The 18,603-nt window shown below is 41.9% G+C and overlaps 1 protein-coding gene across 1 annotated transcript; it reads left to right on the top strand.

Moving 5' to 3' along the window:
- Positions 1-89: 89 nt before the first annotated feature.
- Positions 90-18,219, top strand: il12rb2 (interleukin 12 receptor, beta 2a). Its single transcript, XM_029632835.2, has 16 exons — positions 90-1,007; positions 1,410-1,571; positions 2,162-2,419; positions 2,944-3,058; positions 3,447-3,646; positions 5,781-5,929; positions 6,327-6,468; positions 9,443-9,513; positions 11,734-11,935; positions 12,183-12,392; positions 12,541-12,642; positions 12,740-12,895; positions 12,977-13,108; positions 13,282-13,390; positions 13,546-13,633; positions 13,753-18,219. The coding sequence occupies exons 2-16, from the start codon at positions 1,457-1,459 to the stop codon at positions 14,245-14,247; spliced, it is 2,544 nt and encodes an 847-aa protein (XP_029488695.1). The 5' UTR covers positions 90-1,007; positions 1,410-1,456; the 3' UTR covers positions 14,248-18,219.
- Positions 18,220-18,603: the final 384 nt, after the last annotated feature.

Raw genomic sequence — 18,603 nt, 5'->3', positions numbered from 1 at the left:
TTGTCTATTGATGTATGCTGTACCACACAATGGGTTTCGTGCCCAAAGAAGACAGATGTTGAGGACATGTTAAGTTTACAACATAGTTATATTCTGCATCTTAGAAGTGAGGGATACAGTATTTGCACGGTGCTGTGTAACATGGTATAATAGTAATGGTATAGTAATGCAGGGTAAACTGACCCTAGATCTTTGCCAGGGCTGTGTTCTCCTCATAGAGCCACCTGCTGTACCATGCAGTTATAGTGACTTCCTGAAACAGACTTCTCACTTCCTCCCTGAGAGCTTATAAAACTGAGGGTGCATCTCAATAGTTTACGATGCCTCCTCTCACCCCCTTGTCTCCTTGTATCTTCAGCTCCTTTCCTTCATTTGCTCTTATCAAAAATGTCTGGACTAATGAAATCAAATTTCCCAGGAGGCCGCCGCAATATTGCTTTCATTTGTCCTGTGTTTTAAAATAAGTGCAGATGAAGAACAGGAGAGGATTAGAGAAGATATTAGACATCCAGTCTTGTGAGTGGAGAACATCTGTAAAAAGTGTTCATCTCCAAATTCAGTGTGAGAGGGGGATCCCCTACAACTGGTAAATATCACTCACCTGGTATGTCACTATGGTTGCATTTAGAGAGGCAGACCAATTCTGATCTTTTTTCCCCAAAATGGTCTTTTGACCAATCACATCAGCTCTGAAAAATAACTGATGTGGAAATATGTGATGTGATTGGTTAAAAAAAAAAATGGTGTGAAAAAATTATCAGAATTGGGTTGCCTGTGTGCACACAGCCATTTTAGGATTTGGCTCAGATGTGTAGGCTACTTGTCGTGCTCTGTTGAACCCGCAGAGGACATAGCAGAGGAACTGAGATGAGGGTTGGTCTTGTCAAATGTCAACTGACACACATCTCAACCAAAACAGACTTGCACGCTTTCAGCCAAACCACTGACACACACTGCAATGGACTAAGAAGATATTCAGAAATGTAGAGGAAAAATATCAAATGAGTGTAAGTAAAAACATAGGGAGCCCGTTGTGTATAATTAACGAATTTTGGTAGGGAATTATCAACTGTATGATGTCGGAGCTGGGTGAGTGGTGCTTTCTGTTAATATACAGCCTACATTCACATGGTCTATTTGACTCAATTGCTGCAGTTGATTATTGTAGTACAGGATTAACCATTTCAGTTATCAGAATAATCTCAATCAATAATCTGTTATGGTGTCATAGTGAACATTGAGGAATGTTCGACATGGGAAGATGTGTAGTCATTTCCTTTTTCTTTTCTTCAAAAAATAAACAAATATTGTTGTCAAAAAGATGGTGTATTTAATAAATAAGAAATAGAGTGAAATTCTCATGGGGATACATTAAATGACTTGTATATTATACATGTTTATTTCTGTAGTGATACTGAAAGACCCCATGGACCTTCAGCTATGAGACACAAATGGAATGCAGCTCACCACTGGTAGTGAACAACCCAGAGGTCCAATGGCCTATTCACCCCATGGTTGGTGGTCTATCCTCATTGGCATCACTTTGCTGTGTGCCATAGGGTCTAGTAGAGGTAAGTGGTCTATTCACCAATCATGTAGGCTACCTACGTAATAAGAATTATGTCAAGAACACTTGATATTCTTCCTTAGTGATACTTCAAAGCATTTGTCCAAGATAGATTCATAAAATGTCCAAGACATTCTCCCTATCCACAGACTGTGTACTCTGCAAGTCTGCATTTGCCTTGAACTGTTCTCATATGCTGTAGGATTATGCTCGATCTTTTAATAAACACCCTCTGAATATGTCTTTAATAGTATGAGTTGATTTCCTCTTGCTGTCTCATTTCTCTGTGTGCCAATAGTCACCAAACCTCAGGACAGACTGTATTGAGCGCAGGCTTTTGTTCCAGCCCAGCACAAACACACCTGATTCTACAAATATATAATATATATGGTGTGTTATTGCAGGGCTAGAACAAAAGCCTGCACACCCTGTAGCTTACCAGAACCAGTGCTGGAGACCCTTGTTCTGTTGTGTTTTCTGTTCCGCTTCTATGACAATGCTGCTAAAGCAAGTATTTTTAACTTCCAGTTTACTCCTCTGTCATTCCCCAGTGAGATAGCAAGAGTTTTCTTTGTCGTTTTGTTGTGCCTCCAGCTGATAAGCCATGTACTGCATCATCCAGCATTGGGGACCTGGTCCTTCTGGGCTCCAGCTTCCAGGTGTTCTGTACCTATCAGGCCAGCTGCAGAGCTTCCAAATCAATGCACATCGACAAGAAGAAAATGCTCGAAATACAGCCCTACAACTCTACAACTATATTCCTCAATGTGACAAACATAAGTAAAAACACAACGTACACCTGCCTGTGTGAAGGAGAACCTGAGCCTTGTGGACTCGATATTGATACTGGATGTAAGTATGGAACAGTATATACTCTGCAATATAGCACTCCGCAATACCAGAGCACTCTGCAATACAAAACAAGGTGTCAACAGTGACCAGAATAACTATAGGGCTGGGGGTGTGAAACCAAACTGAATGGGACAGATGGAGAAAAACAACTTGTGCCTTTTGACACTCATGAAGGAGAACACCGCTCCCTGAATTAGCCAGTCAGATATGCAGTGTGACATCTTTTCATCAAGTAGTCTTTAAGTACAACATGTGGTGGAGGAGTTGCATTATAAAGTCTGCTCTATACCTCTTGGACCATCTAGTCTGACTACTAACTAGTTCAACCCATGTCAGTGTCAGCACTTCTAACAGTTGTGTCAGAGGTGCAAGTTTAAATGATACACATTTAACTCATGTCAGTGGTCTTTAAAGGAACAATACCATCACATGCTGGTTACTGGTCCAAAGCACAATGAGAAAAACACTTTGTACCAGACCACGTCCATTTGTGTTGTTGATGTATTGTCATGGTTACCTTGCAGACACACCTGACCTGCCAGAAAATGTAACCTGTGTCCAGAAAGGTCCATTTGGAGAGGTGATGTGTACATGGAGGAGAGGAAGGGAAACTCACCTGACAACCACTTCAGAGCTCTGGTGAGTTTGGAAGAGAAAGAGAAAGGGACAGACAGTACTATGCCATGTGCCATATCATAGCTTTAATAAGGAGCTGAGGAATCACAGGGTTGGTGGTCTCTCTCACATGTTGGAGCAGAGCAGCCTTGGTGGTCAAGCAGACTTCTGCTACCAACAACCCAATATGGTTTCTATGGCAAGACAACGACACGTTTAAGTAAAAACAGACTTGTCACTGTTATGTTTTGCTCAGTATAGTTTTTTCACCATACAGACTCAAATACGGAGAATTAAAGAAAAAGAGAAAAGAGGAAAAGGAAAATGCATGAGATAGAAAAGCCAGTTGGTATGGATGAGGTGTACTGTATAGTAAGTTGTGGATGACTTGTATGTGTTTCATGTGTTTCAGGGTGAGAGCTGTGTTTGGTAACAGCACAGCAGGATCTGTATCCTACCCTGGTTCTGGTTCCAGGTCTGATCCTGGTCTAGTCTCAGCTAATTTCCCTGTGTCTGGTTCTGTCCAGACTGAATACTCCGTATGGGCCAGCTCCTCCAACAAGCTGGGCTCTGCTGTGTCCACCACCCTCAACTTCACACTCGACCACATTGGTATGGCAGCTGCAAAAAACTAAAAAGAATATAACACTGATTATGCCATTTTGATAATTCTGCACCTATATGAGGAAATGTGCACCTACAGTTGAAGTCGGAAGTTTACATACACCTTAGCCAAATACATTTAAACTCAGTTTTTCACAATTCCTGACATTTAATCCTTGTAAAAAATTCCCTGTCTTAGGTCAGTTAGGATCACCACTTTATTTTAAGAATGTGAAATGTCAGAATAATAGTAGAGAGAATTATTTATTTCAGCTTTTGTTTCTTTCATCACATTCCCAGTGGGTCAGAAGTTTTTATACACTCAAATAGCATTTGGTAGCATTGCCTTTAAATTGTTTAACTTGGGTCAAACATTTCGGGCAGCCTTCCACAAGCTTACCAAAATAAGTTGGGTGAATTTTGGTCCATTCCTCCTGACAGAGCTGGTGTAATTGAGTCAGGTTTGTAGGCCTCTTTGCTCGCACACACTTTTTCAGTTCTGCCCACAAATCTTCTATGGGATTGAGGTCAGGGCTTTGTGATGGCCACTCTAATACCTTTACTTTGTTTTCCATAAGCCATTTTGCCACAACTTTGGAAGTATGCTTGGGGTCAATGTCCATTTGGAAGACCCATTTGCAACCAAGTTTTAACTTCCTGACTGATGTCTTGAGATGTTGCTTCAATATATCCACATGATTTTCTCTCCTCGTGATGCCATCTATTTTGTGAAGTGCACCAGTCCCTCCTGCAGCAAAGCATTCCCACAACATGATGCTGCCACCCCCGTGCTTCACGGTTGGGATGGTGTTCTTCAGCTTGCAAGCCTCCCCTTTTTCCTCCAAACATAACGATGATCATCATGGCCAAACAGTTCTATTTTTGTTTCATCAGACCAGAGGACATTTCTCCAAAAAATATGATCTTTGTCCCCATGTGCAGTTGCAAACCGTAGTATGGCTATTTTATGGCGGTTTTGTAGTAGTGTCTTCTTCCTTGCTGAGTGGCCTTTCAGGTTATGTCGATATAGGACTAGTTTTACTGTGGATATAGATACTTTTGTACCTGTTTCCTCCAGTATCTTCACAAGGTCCTTTGCTGTTGTTCTGGGATTGATTTGCACTTTTCGCACCATAGTACGTTCATCTCTATGAGAAAGAACGCATCTCCTTCCTGAGCGGTATGACGGCTGTGTGGTCCCATGGTGTTTATACTTGCATACTATTGTTTGTACAGATGAACGTGGTACCTTCAAGCGTTTGGAAATTGCTCCCAAGGATGAACCAGACCTATGGAGGTCTACAATTTTTGGCTGATTTCTTTTGATTTTCCCATGATGACAAGCAAAGAGGCACTGAGTTTGAAGGTAGGCCTTGAAATACATCTACAGGTACCCCTCCAATTGACTCAAATTATGTCAATTAGCCTATCAGAAGCTTCTAAAGCCATGACAACTTCTGACCCACTGGAATTGTGATACAGTGAATTTTAAGTGAAATAATCTGTCTGTAAACAATTGTTGGAAAAATTACTTGTGTCATGCACAAAGTAGATGTCCTAACCGACTTGCTAAAACTATAGTTTGTTAACAAGAAATTTGTGGAATGCTTGAAAAACTAGTTTTAATGACTCCAACCTAAGTGTATGTAAACTTCCGACTTCAACTGTATCTATGCATTTAAATATCATTGCTTTATTTTTGATTTTTTTTGCATCCCATTACACTTAATATAAAGAAGACTGAAACATAACAGAACCGTTCGACATACAAACACTGAAGTTTTGTCTTTAAAAAAAGAAGAAAGTTTATTAATTATGAAAAATATGAATAACATTCCACCACGAGGCCACTAGAGGGCGCTTTGGTCATTTGACTACCAGGCTATGTTATCCACCTAACGTTTGTTTTAGAAATGACCAGTGTAGCAGTTATGATGCATTCTAGATGAGTACTAGATGTTTGTCAGGTTTGGGTGAGTAATATCACTGGTGATATATCACTGGTGCTCTCTAACCACAAGCATCCACTACTGTACTCTCTCAGTCCGAACTAACTGTCCTATGTGTATCCCTGTCCATATTGACTGCTCTCTCTCTCTCTCTCTCTCTCTCTCTCTGTCTCTTTCTTTCTCTCTCTCTATAGTGCAGCCCTTGCCCCCTGCTGTGTCCCAGGTAGAGTGCTGGTCGCTGGGCTGTAATGTCAGGGTGGAGGGGGCTCAGGGAGCTCAGCTCCTGGAGGTCCAGCAGAGAACCGCCCAGGGACCAGGACCATGGATATTACACCCACACACCGTAAGAACCACTGTCACACAGTCACCCACGCACTGTAAACATCACCTGCCATATAGGGAACTGACTGGGTATTGACCATTATACACATACAATCCAATCTCACATGTAAGATTTGTGCTTAAATCACAAGACCTCTCGGCTGAGTCAGAAGCCGTGGCAGATTTGACTGGGGTTTGCAGATCCCTGCCTCCTGCTGTTCCGAGATGCTAGACTGCCAAAGCCAGTCAAGCATCTACATGTCTTCACTTTTTAGTAATCCTCTCATGCCTTGTCTGCCTTGGCAGCCCCCCACATGCAAGTATTATGATTGTGTAATGAATGTGTAATAATGATTTAATAAATGTGTGATACATGTCTTATAAAAGTAATACTGTGTTCTGACTGCTGTGCCTCACAGGCAGGTTCAGTGTGGAACCAGTCCATTGTATCTCTGCAGCCCTACACGAAGTATGAGTTCCAGGCCAGGGTCAGACTGAGCCATAGGAGAGGCATCTGGAGTGACTGGAGCCAACCTGTCTCTAACTGGACACAGGAGGAGGGTAAGAACACTAATACTGCACTGTGTGGGTGATTTGTTGGTCCTGCAGATGGCCTTTATAGACAGGTTGGTTGTTTAGCAACAAAGCTGAATGTGCGCAACTATTGGGCAAAACAGACAGGGTTGGTTTAGATTGTTGACAACATGTTAACTATACTTCGTCTCCAATGTTTATTGAAAGCATGAATAAAGTTTCACAATATGCACTTGTTGTCTAACAAAATACACTGAACAAAAATATAAATGCAACATGCAACAATTTCAACAATTTTACTGAGCTACAGTTCATATAAGGAAATCAGTCAATTGAAATACATTTATTAGGACCTAATCTATGGATTTCATGACTGGGCAGGGGCACAGCAATGGGTGGGCCTGGGAGGGCATAGGCCCACCTACTTTGGAGCCAGGCCCAGCCAATCAGCATGAGTTTTCCCCCACAAAAGGGCCTTATTCCAGAAATAAATACTTCTCAGTTTCATCAGCTGTCCAAGTGGCTGGTCTCAGACAATCCCGCAGGGGAAGAAGCTGGATGTGGACGTCCTGGCATGGTTACACGTGGTCTGCGGTTGTGAGGCCGGTTGGACTTACTGCCAAAATCTCTAAAACGATTTTGGAGGTGGCTTATGGTGGTGAAATTAACATTCAATTATCTGGCAACAGCTCTGGTGGACATTCCTGCAGAAAGTCCAAACTTGAGACATCTGTGGCATTGTGCTGTGTGACAAATCTAAACACTTTGGAGTGGCCTTTTATTGTCCCCAGCACAAGGTGAACCTGTGTAATGCTCATGTTGTTTAATCAGCTTCTTGGTATGCCACACCTGTAAAGTGGATGGATTATCTTGGCAAAGGAGAAATGCTCACTAACAGGGATATAAACAAATGTGTGCCATTTATTTTTTTGCAGTAAGCTTTTTTGTGCATATGGAACATTTCTGGGATCTTTTATTGCAGCTCATGAAACATGAGACCAACACTTTACATGCTGTGTGTATATTTTTGTTCAGTGTACATCGTTACATTTGCTGGCTAGATACATAGAGAATTTGAGCAATATTAGCATAAACGTGACAAGACATGGTATCCATGGTATCCATGGTATCCAGACCAAGATAAAACTAACAAACGAGCCACTTAAGATTCCCCACATGGCAGTTTCTTGTCATTGTTGCTAGCTATACGGTCATCCAGAATCACAACAACACACATCCTTCTGTCCCACTGAAGTGTGCGGATCGTTTTCGTGACATTCTCAGCTAACCCATCTATAGCAGAACCAGAGATGTACAGTTACATACACCTGGTAACTGGTGTTTTATCATACATCTCTATCAGTAACAGATTCAGTTGACATGTGTCACTTTATTAATGATGCCCTTTGGCATACTGTACTGGTTGGTTGTGACTAAGTTATTGTGCAGTTGTGTGCCACAGAGTATGATTTGTATTACACTGAGTTGTATCACAGAGATGTTGTCAGATAAGCTTGTCCCTCTCCATACCTACACATACACCTACACTCACATAGAGCATTGTGAAAAGTCTATCTCAGGTTTAATCTTATCCCAGGCCAGCAGATTTCAGGTGTTTCTGGAAACACCTCATATCATCATACTGAGAGAAACAACAAAGTCTCCTCATGGCCAATACTAAGCAGGATCATATCGTATAATGATTGGTATCACACATTTAGAATTGACCTGTACTGGATAATTTATCATCTGCCAAAATATTGTAACACTTCCTTCATTCAGTGAAATTACTTCATTAATTTACAGTGAAACAACACTGTTCTTCATTTCATGTGTTGTTTTAACAACCAGTACTTATGTAGAAGTAGAAGATGAGAAAATGATGTCCCTCGGGAGTATTGAGACAGTCTTTGAGAGTGTCTTTGAGAGTGTCTCTGCACCTCTGAGCACTATCAACCACACCATCACCCTGTAGGAGAGATAGTCACAGTGTGGTAGCCTCACTATAACCTCACCTCCCTTCTCTGTCATCACTCATCTGCTCTGTAAGCCACATGGCCCACTGCTGTGCGTATTTGTGTTGTGTGTGTGTGTGTGTGTGTGTGTGTGTGTGTGTGTGTGTGTGTGTGTGTGTGTGTGTGTGTGTGTGTGCGCGCCGCAACCAAAATTACCCCTCTCTCACTTCCTGATCATCAAGGGAGGAGTTTATTTTTCATTGAAGAAAAAGTAAGATATGGAACGATATGGAAAAACATTGAACAACGACACACATTTTGAAACTTAACAAGGTTAGGCATGACAGGTCAACATGTATCATATAGGACGGTGAAACATAAAACTTTGAACTCCCCATTTTGTAATTATGAGGATGAGCAGCTACCCACTAATCTTGATGACATTATTCCGGTGAAATACATGAGACATTGTTTGCTTTTTGGAGGTGGACACCTCGTTTTTGCCATAATTTCTGGGAGATGCCATCACCTCTTTTGGAATAGCAAGAATTTGCCTTAACCCAGATAAACACCTCATGCCAGAGAAACCTTTTAGTGGTACATCTGAATTCTACTTGATGATGCTGTGTTTGTCCTGTCTGTTGACTTACAGGATGCAGATCACATCCGTCTGGAGCTGTATGTCACTTTGGGTGGCAGGGTATTATTTGACGCAAAAACTTAAAAAAAAAAATTGTTTCCAGGAAATATTAGTCATGTCTGAGATACATCCTTGTTCTTAGAAAAACATAATGAAGGTTGTCAGATGGTTATCAAAACACAAAATAGGCTGAAGGCTGATGGCTGATGGCTATCACAATGACCTTGTACATACAAGCTATGTACTTAATGAATAGAATAGGACTTTATTGATGCCAAACCCCCAGACATCACACAAATACACAGAAAACGTTTTGGGAGTATACATCCTTTTTGGGAGAACACGGAGTCAGCCACAGCTAACTGTTGCAATGAATAAACGGTTTGTATCCTGTGCTCTTTTACAGCACCTGCCAAGGCTCTGGATGTGTGGTACACAACCTCCACCTCTCCCAACTCCATCACTTTATACTGGAAGGTGAGCATTCAAAGAGATGTCTTAATATTGTCAGACTCTCTCTCTCTCTCCCACATGGGAAAAAAAGACTTTAGTATACTGTAGTATTCATGATGGTGTTTTTGTGGACATGACTGTTCTGTAGTATTTAGGATGGGACATTGATACCGGTACTCCAATGCTCCAATGCAGTTTTCAAAGCACCACTGATCCAATACAATGTACCGATGCTCATTTCAAAGTATCATTATCGCTTGATCAATGACGCCCGAAGCTTTGTTTGATCACATGGTTTTTCAAACCGTGGTTTGCAAAATGAGAGATCCCACAGATTACGTGACGGTGCTTTCTTCGATTCCAAGTTGCTTTCAAACCCCAACCTCTACTGGAAACCATACTTATAATGTACAGGATTTTGTGATGCTGTGTCACCTGAATGGTAAATAAGCAGGTAGAGTCGGGGACCATAAAACAATGAATGGGGTCGAGTCCTGGTGAAGGATTATTATTTAGAGAATTGTTTTTATATGACATCACACTCTACACATTATTGTTCAAACAATTTGTTTGATTTAGTATCGTATAAGCGTATGTCTTAAGCATCCTAAATAATGCGATCATTTCAGTTTTTGACAGCAACTTGTAATGGTAAATTATAGCTAGTAGGCTATTAACACCCGCAATGAAAATCTGTGTCAATGAGATTTTATGAATATTGTGGGAAAAACTTCCATATAGACACCCTCGCTGCTTTATATTGCTAATCAACAAATGTCACTAATGTGCGTTGTGTTAAAAGTTCTAAGTAATGAATTGGTGAAAGCCCCAAATGCTTCAGAAAGCCTTGGTTTCCCATCACTAGTATTTACTGTTGTGTTTTTTGTTGTTGTACATATACACTGAGTGTACAAAACATTATGAACATTCGCTCTTTCCATGACATAGACTGACCAGGTGAATCCAGGTGAAAGTTATGATCCCTTATTGATGCCACCTGTTAGATCCACTTCAATCAGTGTAGATGAAGGGGAGGAGACAAGTTCATTAAGGATTTTTAAGGCTTGAGACAATTGAGACATGGATTGTGTATGTGTGCTATTCAGAATGTTGAATGGGCAAGAAGACAAAAGATTTAAGTGCTTTTCAACGAAGTAGTGTCAGGTGCACCGGTTTGTGTTAAGAACTGCAACCCTGCTGGGTTTTTCACGCTCAACAGTTTCCCATGTGTATCAAGAATAGTCCATCGCCAAAAGGACATCCAGCCAACTTGACACAATTTTGGGAAGCATTGGAGTCAACATGGGCCAGCATCCCTGTGGAACGCTTTCGACACCTTGTAGAGTCCATACCCTGACGAATTGAGGCTGTTTCTGAGGGCAAAAGGCGGGGGGATGCAACTCAATATTAGGAAGGTGTTCTTAATGTTTTGTACACTCAGTGTATATGTTGCTTGTCATAAAATATGGTGTCTCTAGTTCTACCTGAGTAATTCGGACAAAAAATGTTACTTTCTTCCTGTTTCTGTCCTAAACTGTAGCCTTTTGTCATGTGGGTGTGTAAAGTTTTCTTAGCCGCATTAGGTAAAGGGCAAACTCAGACCACTTCTGAGAGGTGACATTCTCCCCCCCCCCCCTAACCTCACCCCATAGGTGTGAGAGGCTCCCTCCCCAATGATGTGTGAGACTGAAACCTGGGCCAGACACGTGACAGTTTCAGTTTACAAGAAACAGAAAAGACGAGCAGTTTAAAAGAAATGATAGATCCCTTACACACCTCTCATCTCCCAGCAGAGATGCTGCAGGGATAGCATGCCTTCTTAGCTGCTCCTGGGCAATACAATAAAGTTGAATTAAATGTTAAGCTAACACAAGGGTAGGGGTATGTTGATATAGAAACAGTCAGACTCTAGGGTAGAATCTCAATTGCATACTCCTCTCTCGTTGCCTCGTTCTTGAAACCCATTGAATGAGAAAGCCAGAGGTCTCTCTCCTTTGACCTTCTCCTCCAATGGATTTTGAGAAGGAGAAAGGAGACACGAGGCGTATGCAATTGAGATTCTCCCTTGCTTTAGGATTCTATGCTGGGAAACAGAAGTGCGATGAAAACACTGATAGCCAATCCTATCACTGCATCATTTGTGATTGTTGCCCATGGAGTGGGCCTGTGTTTTATCAAATCAAATCGAATCAAATCAGATTTGATTTGCCTGTGTTTTATATGTGGTTCTGAATCTGATTGCAGAGGCTGAGTCACACAGAGGCCAGAGGGAAGATCAGGGGTTACAAGGTGATAGTTCACGACACCGTGGCAGGGAAATCTGAGAGCAACACCTCCATTAATCATATTTCAGGCCTGTCCTGCTCTCGCTGTAATGTCACTGTCTACGCCCTAAACTCCAGAGGTTCCTCACCCCCTGCCCGTGTCACCATTCCTCTCAGAGCAGGTAAGGCATCTCCATTTCCTCCCCGTTTTCCCCCCTTTTCCTCCATCTTCCTATTCAAGATTCAGACTCTTCAGAAAAGTGAAAACTATAAATGCAAGAATTTGTTCCACTTCTTGGCTTCTTTAAGTTAAAAGACAATTAACATTTAAAAATCACATAGACATAAATGTAACATCCAATTGACCGTAGTTGACAGGGAAGGGTGACTGCTCTACTGACAGTGTCATACACTCCTCTCCCTTCACAGCCCAGCCCCCTCAGAATGTGATGTGTAGAAATCACAGTAACCACAGCGTCACCATCTCCTGGCGGAGGCCTGTAACTGCAGGAGCAGCCAGTGGGACAGGGGATGGGGCAGTAAGTGGCTACCTGCTGGAATGGTTCCCTGTTGGCAGACAGGTGGAGAAGCTCAGGTGGAAGAGACTGGGTCCTAATGAAACCCATACTGTCATTAGAGGTACGTGTAGCGGATGGATGGCCAGCTTAGCATTGCATTAGATCTTATTGGATCCCTGAGTGATGACACAGCCAGTTGATCCCTCCTCTTGATCTCATTCCCTCTCTCTCTCGATCTCCACCCCACCCACTGTCTCTCTTGTGTGTAGATAACATTAAGCCGTTTGAGTGCTATGAGGGAGCAGTTTATGCTCTGTATGAGCAGGCAGTGGGCAGGGCCCAGTTTGAAGACTTCTACACCTTGGAATTAGGTAAGGAAACAGGAGATCACCATTTTTCCGAAGGTTTCACATCAATGGAACAGTGCCCGAGTTCTATTCCTATTTGTGGTGTGACTGTGTCCTGTAGTACCTTCCGCGGGTCCGTCTGTCCATCAGCCGGTGGTGGAGGGGGACAAAGTGACCGTTTCCTGGTCAGAGGTCCCTCAGGAACACAGGTGGGGCTGTGTCATCAACTACACCATCTATGTGAAAAACTCAGAGGGAAAAGACGTTGGAAACTACGGTATGGAGAAGAACTATCAAACACAAAGTGCATTGTATGTGTGTGTGTATACTGTGTTCGTGACCTGTGGTTTTGTTCTAGTCTGCAGAGCATCAGAGAGGTCCTTCACCATCAGGGACCTTCCCCCTGAGTACTACCGTCTATGGATGACCGCATCGACTGCCTCAGGACAGGGCCCCAGAGCCGGACACTCCTTCATCATCAAACCTCAAAGTGAGTATAACGAGAGAAAGAGTGAAAATAATCTGTTTCTCAGAATAATCTAGCTGAAACACTCTCAGTACTATCATTCCAGTTATGTGAAGTGTTACAATAAATACAGAATGCTTATGTTTATTATACTGTATAATGTTTACACTGTGTGCTTATTATGTGTACCACTGTAGGTTTGCTTTCAGACAGTTGGCTTTATACCATGGTCCTGGTAGGGATCACCTCCTTCCTGGTGTTCTTTGTCCTGCTGTGCCTGTACCAGGTCTCCTCGATAAGACGACGGTAATACATTAGGAACAGGAACAGCCTCTAGTCCTAATGGGGAGTCATTAGACAGCAATACTCGAAGGAAATGGAAATATTGATTGACCGTGTTATTAACTGTGTGCTCCGTTCCTGACTCACTGTGGTTATTTTCCATGTTCTCTCCTCCTCAGAGTCTCAACACTCGTCCACTGCCTCATGCCAGATATCGTCCCTGATCCTGCCAACAGCAAATGGGCAAAGGAGTGTGCCAAAGAGAAGGTACGTTCACGCAGACGCCCGAGTGCACACATGCAAGCACGCACAAACAAACACAGTCTGAATACTTCATTTGGATCCACAGTGATACATTCGTCTGACCCCTTCCTGTCTTCCCCCAGGGTGAGTTGACCCTACACCTCTACCTCAGTGAGTCTAGTGTCAGTGAAGAGGAGGAGCCAGACACTGTGGAGGTCCAGGAGCTGCCTGAGGGCAGTTGGAGCTCATGGAACCCAGCACAGCGCACTGACATCTCCGGAACTCCAGAGGGTGCTATTCACCCCTCCTTACACCTCCTCTTCATGCCCCAGCAGATCCCTGCGAAAGACCCGTCAACAACAGCCTACTTCCAGAGCTCCTACCTCAAGAGCTTCTCCCAGGAGTCAGGCTCCTCAGGCCAGACACAGGATTCCCAGGGAACAGATATGACTGTAGACTACATCTCAACACACGTCCTAGAGGGCAGAGAGGAGAAGGAAGAGGAAGGTCTGGATGTGATGGGATTCTTCTCCTGTCCGCAGAACCCCCTGAGTCCGTTCATGAACCCTTTGGTGTCTTTCGGAGGGAAGCTGACTCTGGATGCGGTCAGGATCGACTGCAGTGAGTTCTTAGACTGATGGGTTAGACTGATAGCCATATAAAATAACCCAAGGAGCAGGTTGTGTGAAGACCCTGTGTAATCTTTGATTCTCACTAACCAACAATCATTATAAACAGTTATATTGCATTACAGTACAATAGTACACTATCTATCAGAGATGGGAAACTACAGACCTCGGGGTCCATAGTGGTGTAACACTTTTTCACCATAGCAAACACTAATTGCATTCTAAACTGAAGATGATGATGAGTTGATTTTTGGAGTCAGGTGTTAGCTGGGGCAAAAGTGTGACATCAATCCGGCCCCCGAGGACTGGAGTTGCCCATCCTAGATCTATGTCTTGGATAACACAAAAGATCAATACAATACAACTCACCTGTCACATTTCCCCCAGTTTACAGGGACTGTAAGCAATGAGCTTTTCTGAAATAAACCATGGGAGTTATGTAAAGTGCACCATGAGTTCATATCTGGAAGTGTATTTATTATTTTCACAAAGAGATAGTAGTGGAATATGCAGGGTCAGCCTTAGCATAGAGTCCTGGATCCTTGCAGAGAGTACAGGTGCTCTATAGTGTCAATGTAATATTGGGGATTCTTAAAGTTTAATACATTTAATATGGGGGATTATTGTGATGAGAAAAAAGGAGACTGGAGATGCTAGTGAGGTTAGAATGGTATTTGTTATTTGGGGTCTTTGAATCAGTTACATTTCGTTATCGACAAATCAGCCTGCATCTCAAATCGACAGTTAATCAGAGCAGCAAGAAGCAAAAAACACAACCAACCTGCGGTGAGCAAACAGGCATGTATTCTGAGAAGAATAACAGATAGATATTAGGATACAGATTACAGATGGGTCAATGTATTTAGCTTTCAAACATAATTTACAATATTGTTTAACAGTGGTTTGTTATACACAAAAAGATATGTGAACCCTTTAGAATTAGCTGGATTTCTGCATGAAGTCACAGCAATAGACAAACACAGTCTGCTTAAACTAATAACACACAAACAATTATAATGTGGATGTTTTTAATGAACACACCGTGTAAACGTTCACAGTGCAGGTTGGAAAAATGATGTGAACCCTTGGATTTAATAACAGGTTGACCCTCCTTTGGCAGCAATAACCTCAACCAAACGTTTTCTGTAGTTGCGGATCAGACATGCACAACAGTGAAGAGGAATTTTTGACCATTGCTCTTTACAAAACTGTTTCAGTTTTACAATATTCTTGGGATGTCTGGAGTGAACCGCTCTCTTGAGGTCATGCCACAGCATCTCAATGGGGTTGAGGTCAGGACTGACTGGGCCACTCCAGAAGGCGTATTTTTTTCTGTTCAAGCCAATCTGTTGTTGATTTACTTTTGTATTTTGGGTAGTTGTCCTGTTGCATCACCGAACTTCTGTTGAGCTTCAATTTGCCGACAGACTCCTTCTACTGCAAAATGTCTTGATAAACTTGGGAATACATTTTTCAGTCGATGATAGCAAGCTGTCTAGGCCCTGAGACGGCATAGCAGTCCCAAACCATGATGCTCCCTCCACCATACTTTACAGTTGGGATGAGGTTTTGATGTTGGTGTGCTGTGCCTTTTTATCTCCACACATAGTGTTGTGTGTTCGTTCCTTCCAAACAACACAACTTTAGTTTAATCCGTCCACAGAATATTTTGCCAGTAGCGCTGTGGAATATCCAGGTGCTCTTTTGAAAACATCAGACGTGCAGAAATATTTTTGGGGGACAGCAGTGGCTTCTTCCATGGTGTCCTCCCATGAACACCATTCTTGTTTAGTGTTTTACGTATTTTAGACTCGTCAACAGAGATGTTAGCGTCTTCCAGAGATTTCTGTAGGTCTTTAGCTGACACTAGGATTCTTCTTAACCTCATTGAGCATTCTGCGCTGTGTACTTGCAGTCTTGCAGGACGGCCACTCTTAGGGAGAGTAGCAATAGTGCTGAAATTTCTCAATTTATAGACAATTTGTCTTACTATGGACTGACTTTTAGAGATACTTTTGCAACCCTTTCCAGCTTCTGACATCTTTTGTTCGAGGCATGGTTCACTTCAGGCAATGCTTCTTGTGACTAGCAAACTCAAATTTTGTGAGTGTTTTTTATGGGGCAGGGCAGCTCAAATGAATATCTCCAATCTCGTCTCATTGACTCGACTCCAGGTTAGTTGACTCCTGACTACAATTAGTTTTTGGAGAAGTCATTAGCCTAGGGGTTCACATACTTTTTCCAACCTACACTGTGAATGTTTAAATGATGTATTCAATATGGACGAGACAAATACCAAAATGTGTGTGTTATTAGTTTAAGCAGACTGTGTTTGTCTATTGTTGTGACTTAGATGAAGATCAGATCAAATTTTATGTTACATTTATGCAGAAGTCCAGGTATTTCCAAAGGGTTCACCTACTTTTTCTTGCCACTATATATAAAATGGATGTATTCGTTAGCAACACACACAAGCATTCACACCATCAAATTAAAATCAATTGTATCTTCAGTTCAAGATCTTTTAAAGACCTTAATATCCAATAATAATCTGCAGTAGAGAGTTTAGCGAGAGAATATAGCCTAATAATGAAATACAGTTAGGGAAGGTATATGGCTCTTTAGTTGATGTGAAAGTGGTTTAGGTGCATTGAAGTAAAATCACTTAATTTATGAGTACATTTATACAGAGAAAAGAGTAGAATCAGAGATGAGAAGATAATGAGAACCGCCAGAAACGCCAGAACCGCCAGAAATACTATATTATTGTTTCATATTTACAATGTGTTACAATCCGAGTGCCGAGTTCACTATGTACATTTACTGATGTTGGTGTGTCAAAATATATACAGTGGGGCAAAAAAAGTATTTAGTCAGTTCTCCCACTTAAAAAGATGAGAGAATCCTGTAATTTCTCATCATAGGTACACTTCAACTATGACAGACAAAATGAGAAAAAAAATCCAGAAAATCACATTGTAGGATTTTTTATGAATTTATTTGCTACATAAAATTACAGGCCTCTCTCATCTTTTTAAGTGGGAGAACATGCACAATTGGTGGCTGACTAAATACTTTTTTGCCCCACTGTATATATATATATATATATATATGTGTGTGTGTGATACCTGTTAGATATTGGGGGCTTCCTGTGATGTACTTTTGTATGTCTGATTGCTGTATAAGTGAGTTAGCTAGCATAATCGAGATGTAATGGGCACATTAGCCCCTGCTAATACAGTGTTACAGATTCATGCTATCAACAGCCATCAATATAATCAAGCCGGAGGGGATGGCTGCTGTTTTATGGGCTACTGACCAATTGTGCTATTTTGTGGGGGGGTTTTCTATTTTTTTTGTAACTTATTTTGCACATAATGTTTCTGCTACCGTCTCTTACGACCGAAAAGAGCTTCTGGATATCAGAACAGCCATTACTCACCTCGAACGGGATGAAGATCTTTTCTTTAATGAGTCTGAAGTGAAGGATTTACTGCTTATGGTAGATAAATTACAAGATTATGTTATAATACTGTTTATGCATTGAATAGCTATGATGAATAATCTATTTCATTGAATCATCTATTTCTGTGGGACTGAGTTGGGCCTCTGGGGCTTGAGCTGATAATTTACCTACAACTTGCATTCCATAGATAAGATGTGGTGGGTGTAACCGAGATAGAGAGAGCCTGGAGGAGTAGAACAAAACCTCTTATTGTTCCTAATCATCCTGTAATTTGGATTTAAACAACACCAGGTGCAGATAACCACCAAATGAACCCAAAGCGGCTTGTGATTCCCCCCAATCTGCATGGGAGGGGTGGAACCAGCCATGACTAAGCATTCTTAGTGTGAGCTATATAAGAACCAGGATTCCTCTGTAAAGGTTAAGCTCTCGGCAACACACTCAAGAGTGTGGGGTCGACAGTTTCATTATTGCTATAATTAATCGATATGAAATAAAGATGATTCTTTGAATAATTGTCCAAGTCTCTCTCAGTATACATGAATTTCCACGACATGCTGCTCCCGGACCAGGCCCACATCCCCGTCATTCACATGAAGAGGAGACGGAGATACAGAGACCGCAGATCCGAGTGCCTTGTGAGAATTTGTTTGCAAGTGCATAACCCGCCTCTACCATCCTTCCTATTGGCCAACTTGCAATCACTGGAGAATGAACTGGATGAGCTCCAATCAAGACTATCCTACCATCGGGACATTCAAAACTGTAATATCTTATGTTTCACTGAGTCGTGGCTGAATGATGACATGGATCTGGATTTTCTGTGCATCGGCAAGACAGAACAGCTACTTCTGGTAAGATGAGGGGTGGTGGTCTGTGTATATTTGTCAATAACAACT

This window comes from Oncorhynchus nerka, linkage group LG24, assembly GCF_034236695.1.
Source record: "Oncorhynchus nerka isolate Pitt River linkage group LG24, Oner_Uvic_2.0, whole genome shotgun sequence".
Taxonomy (NCBI): Eukaryota; Metazoa; Chordata; class Actinopteri; order Salmoniformes; family Salmonidae; genus Oncorhynchus; species Oncorhynchus nerka.
The sequence above is the reverse complement of the archived record's forward strand: the minus strand, read 5'-3'. Positions and strand labels throughout refer to the sequence as shown.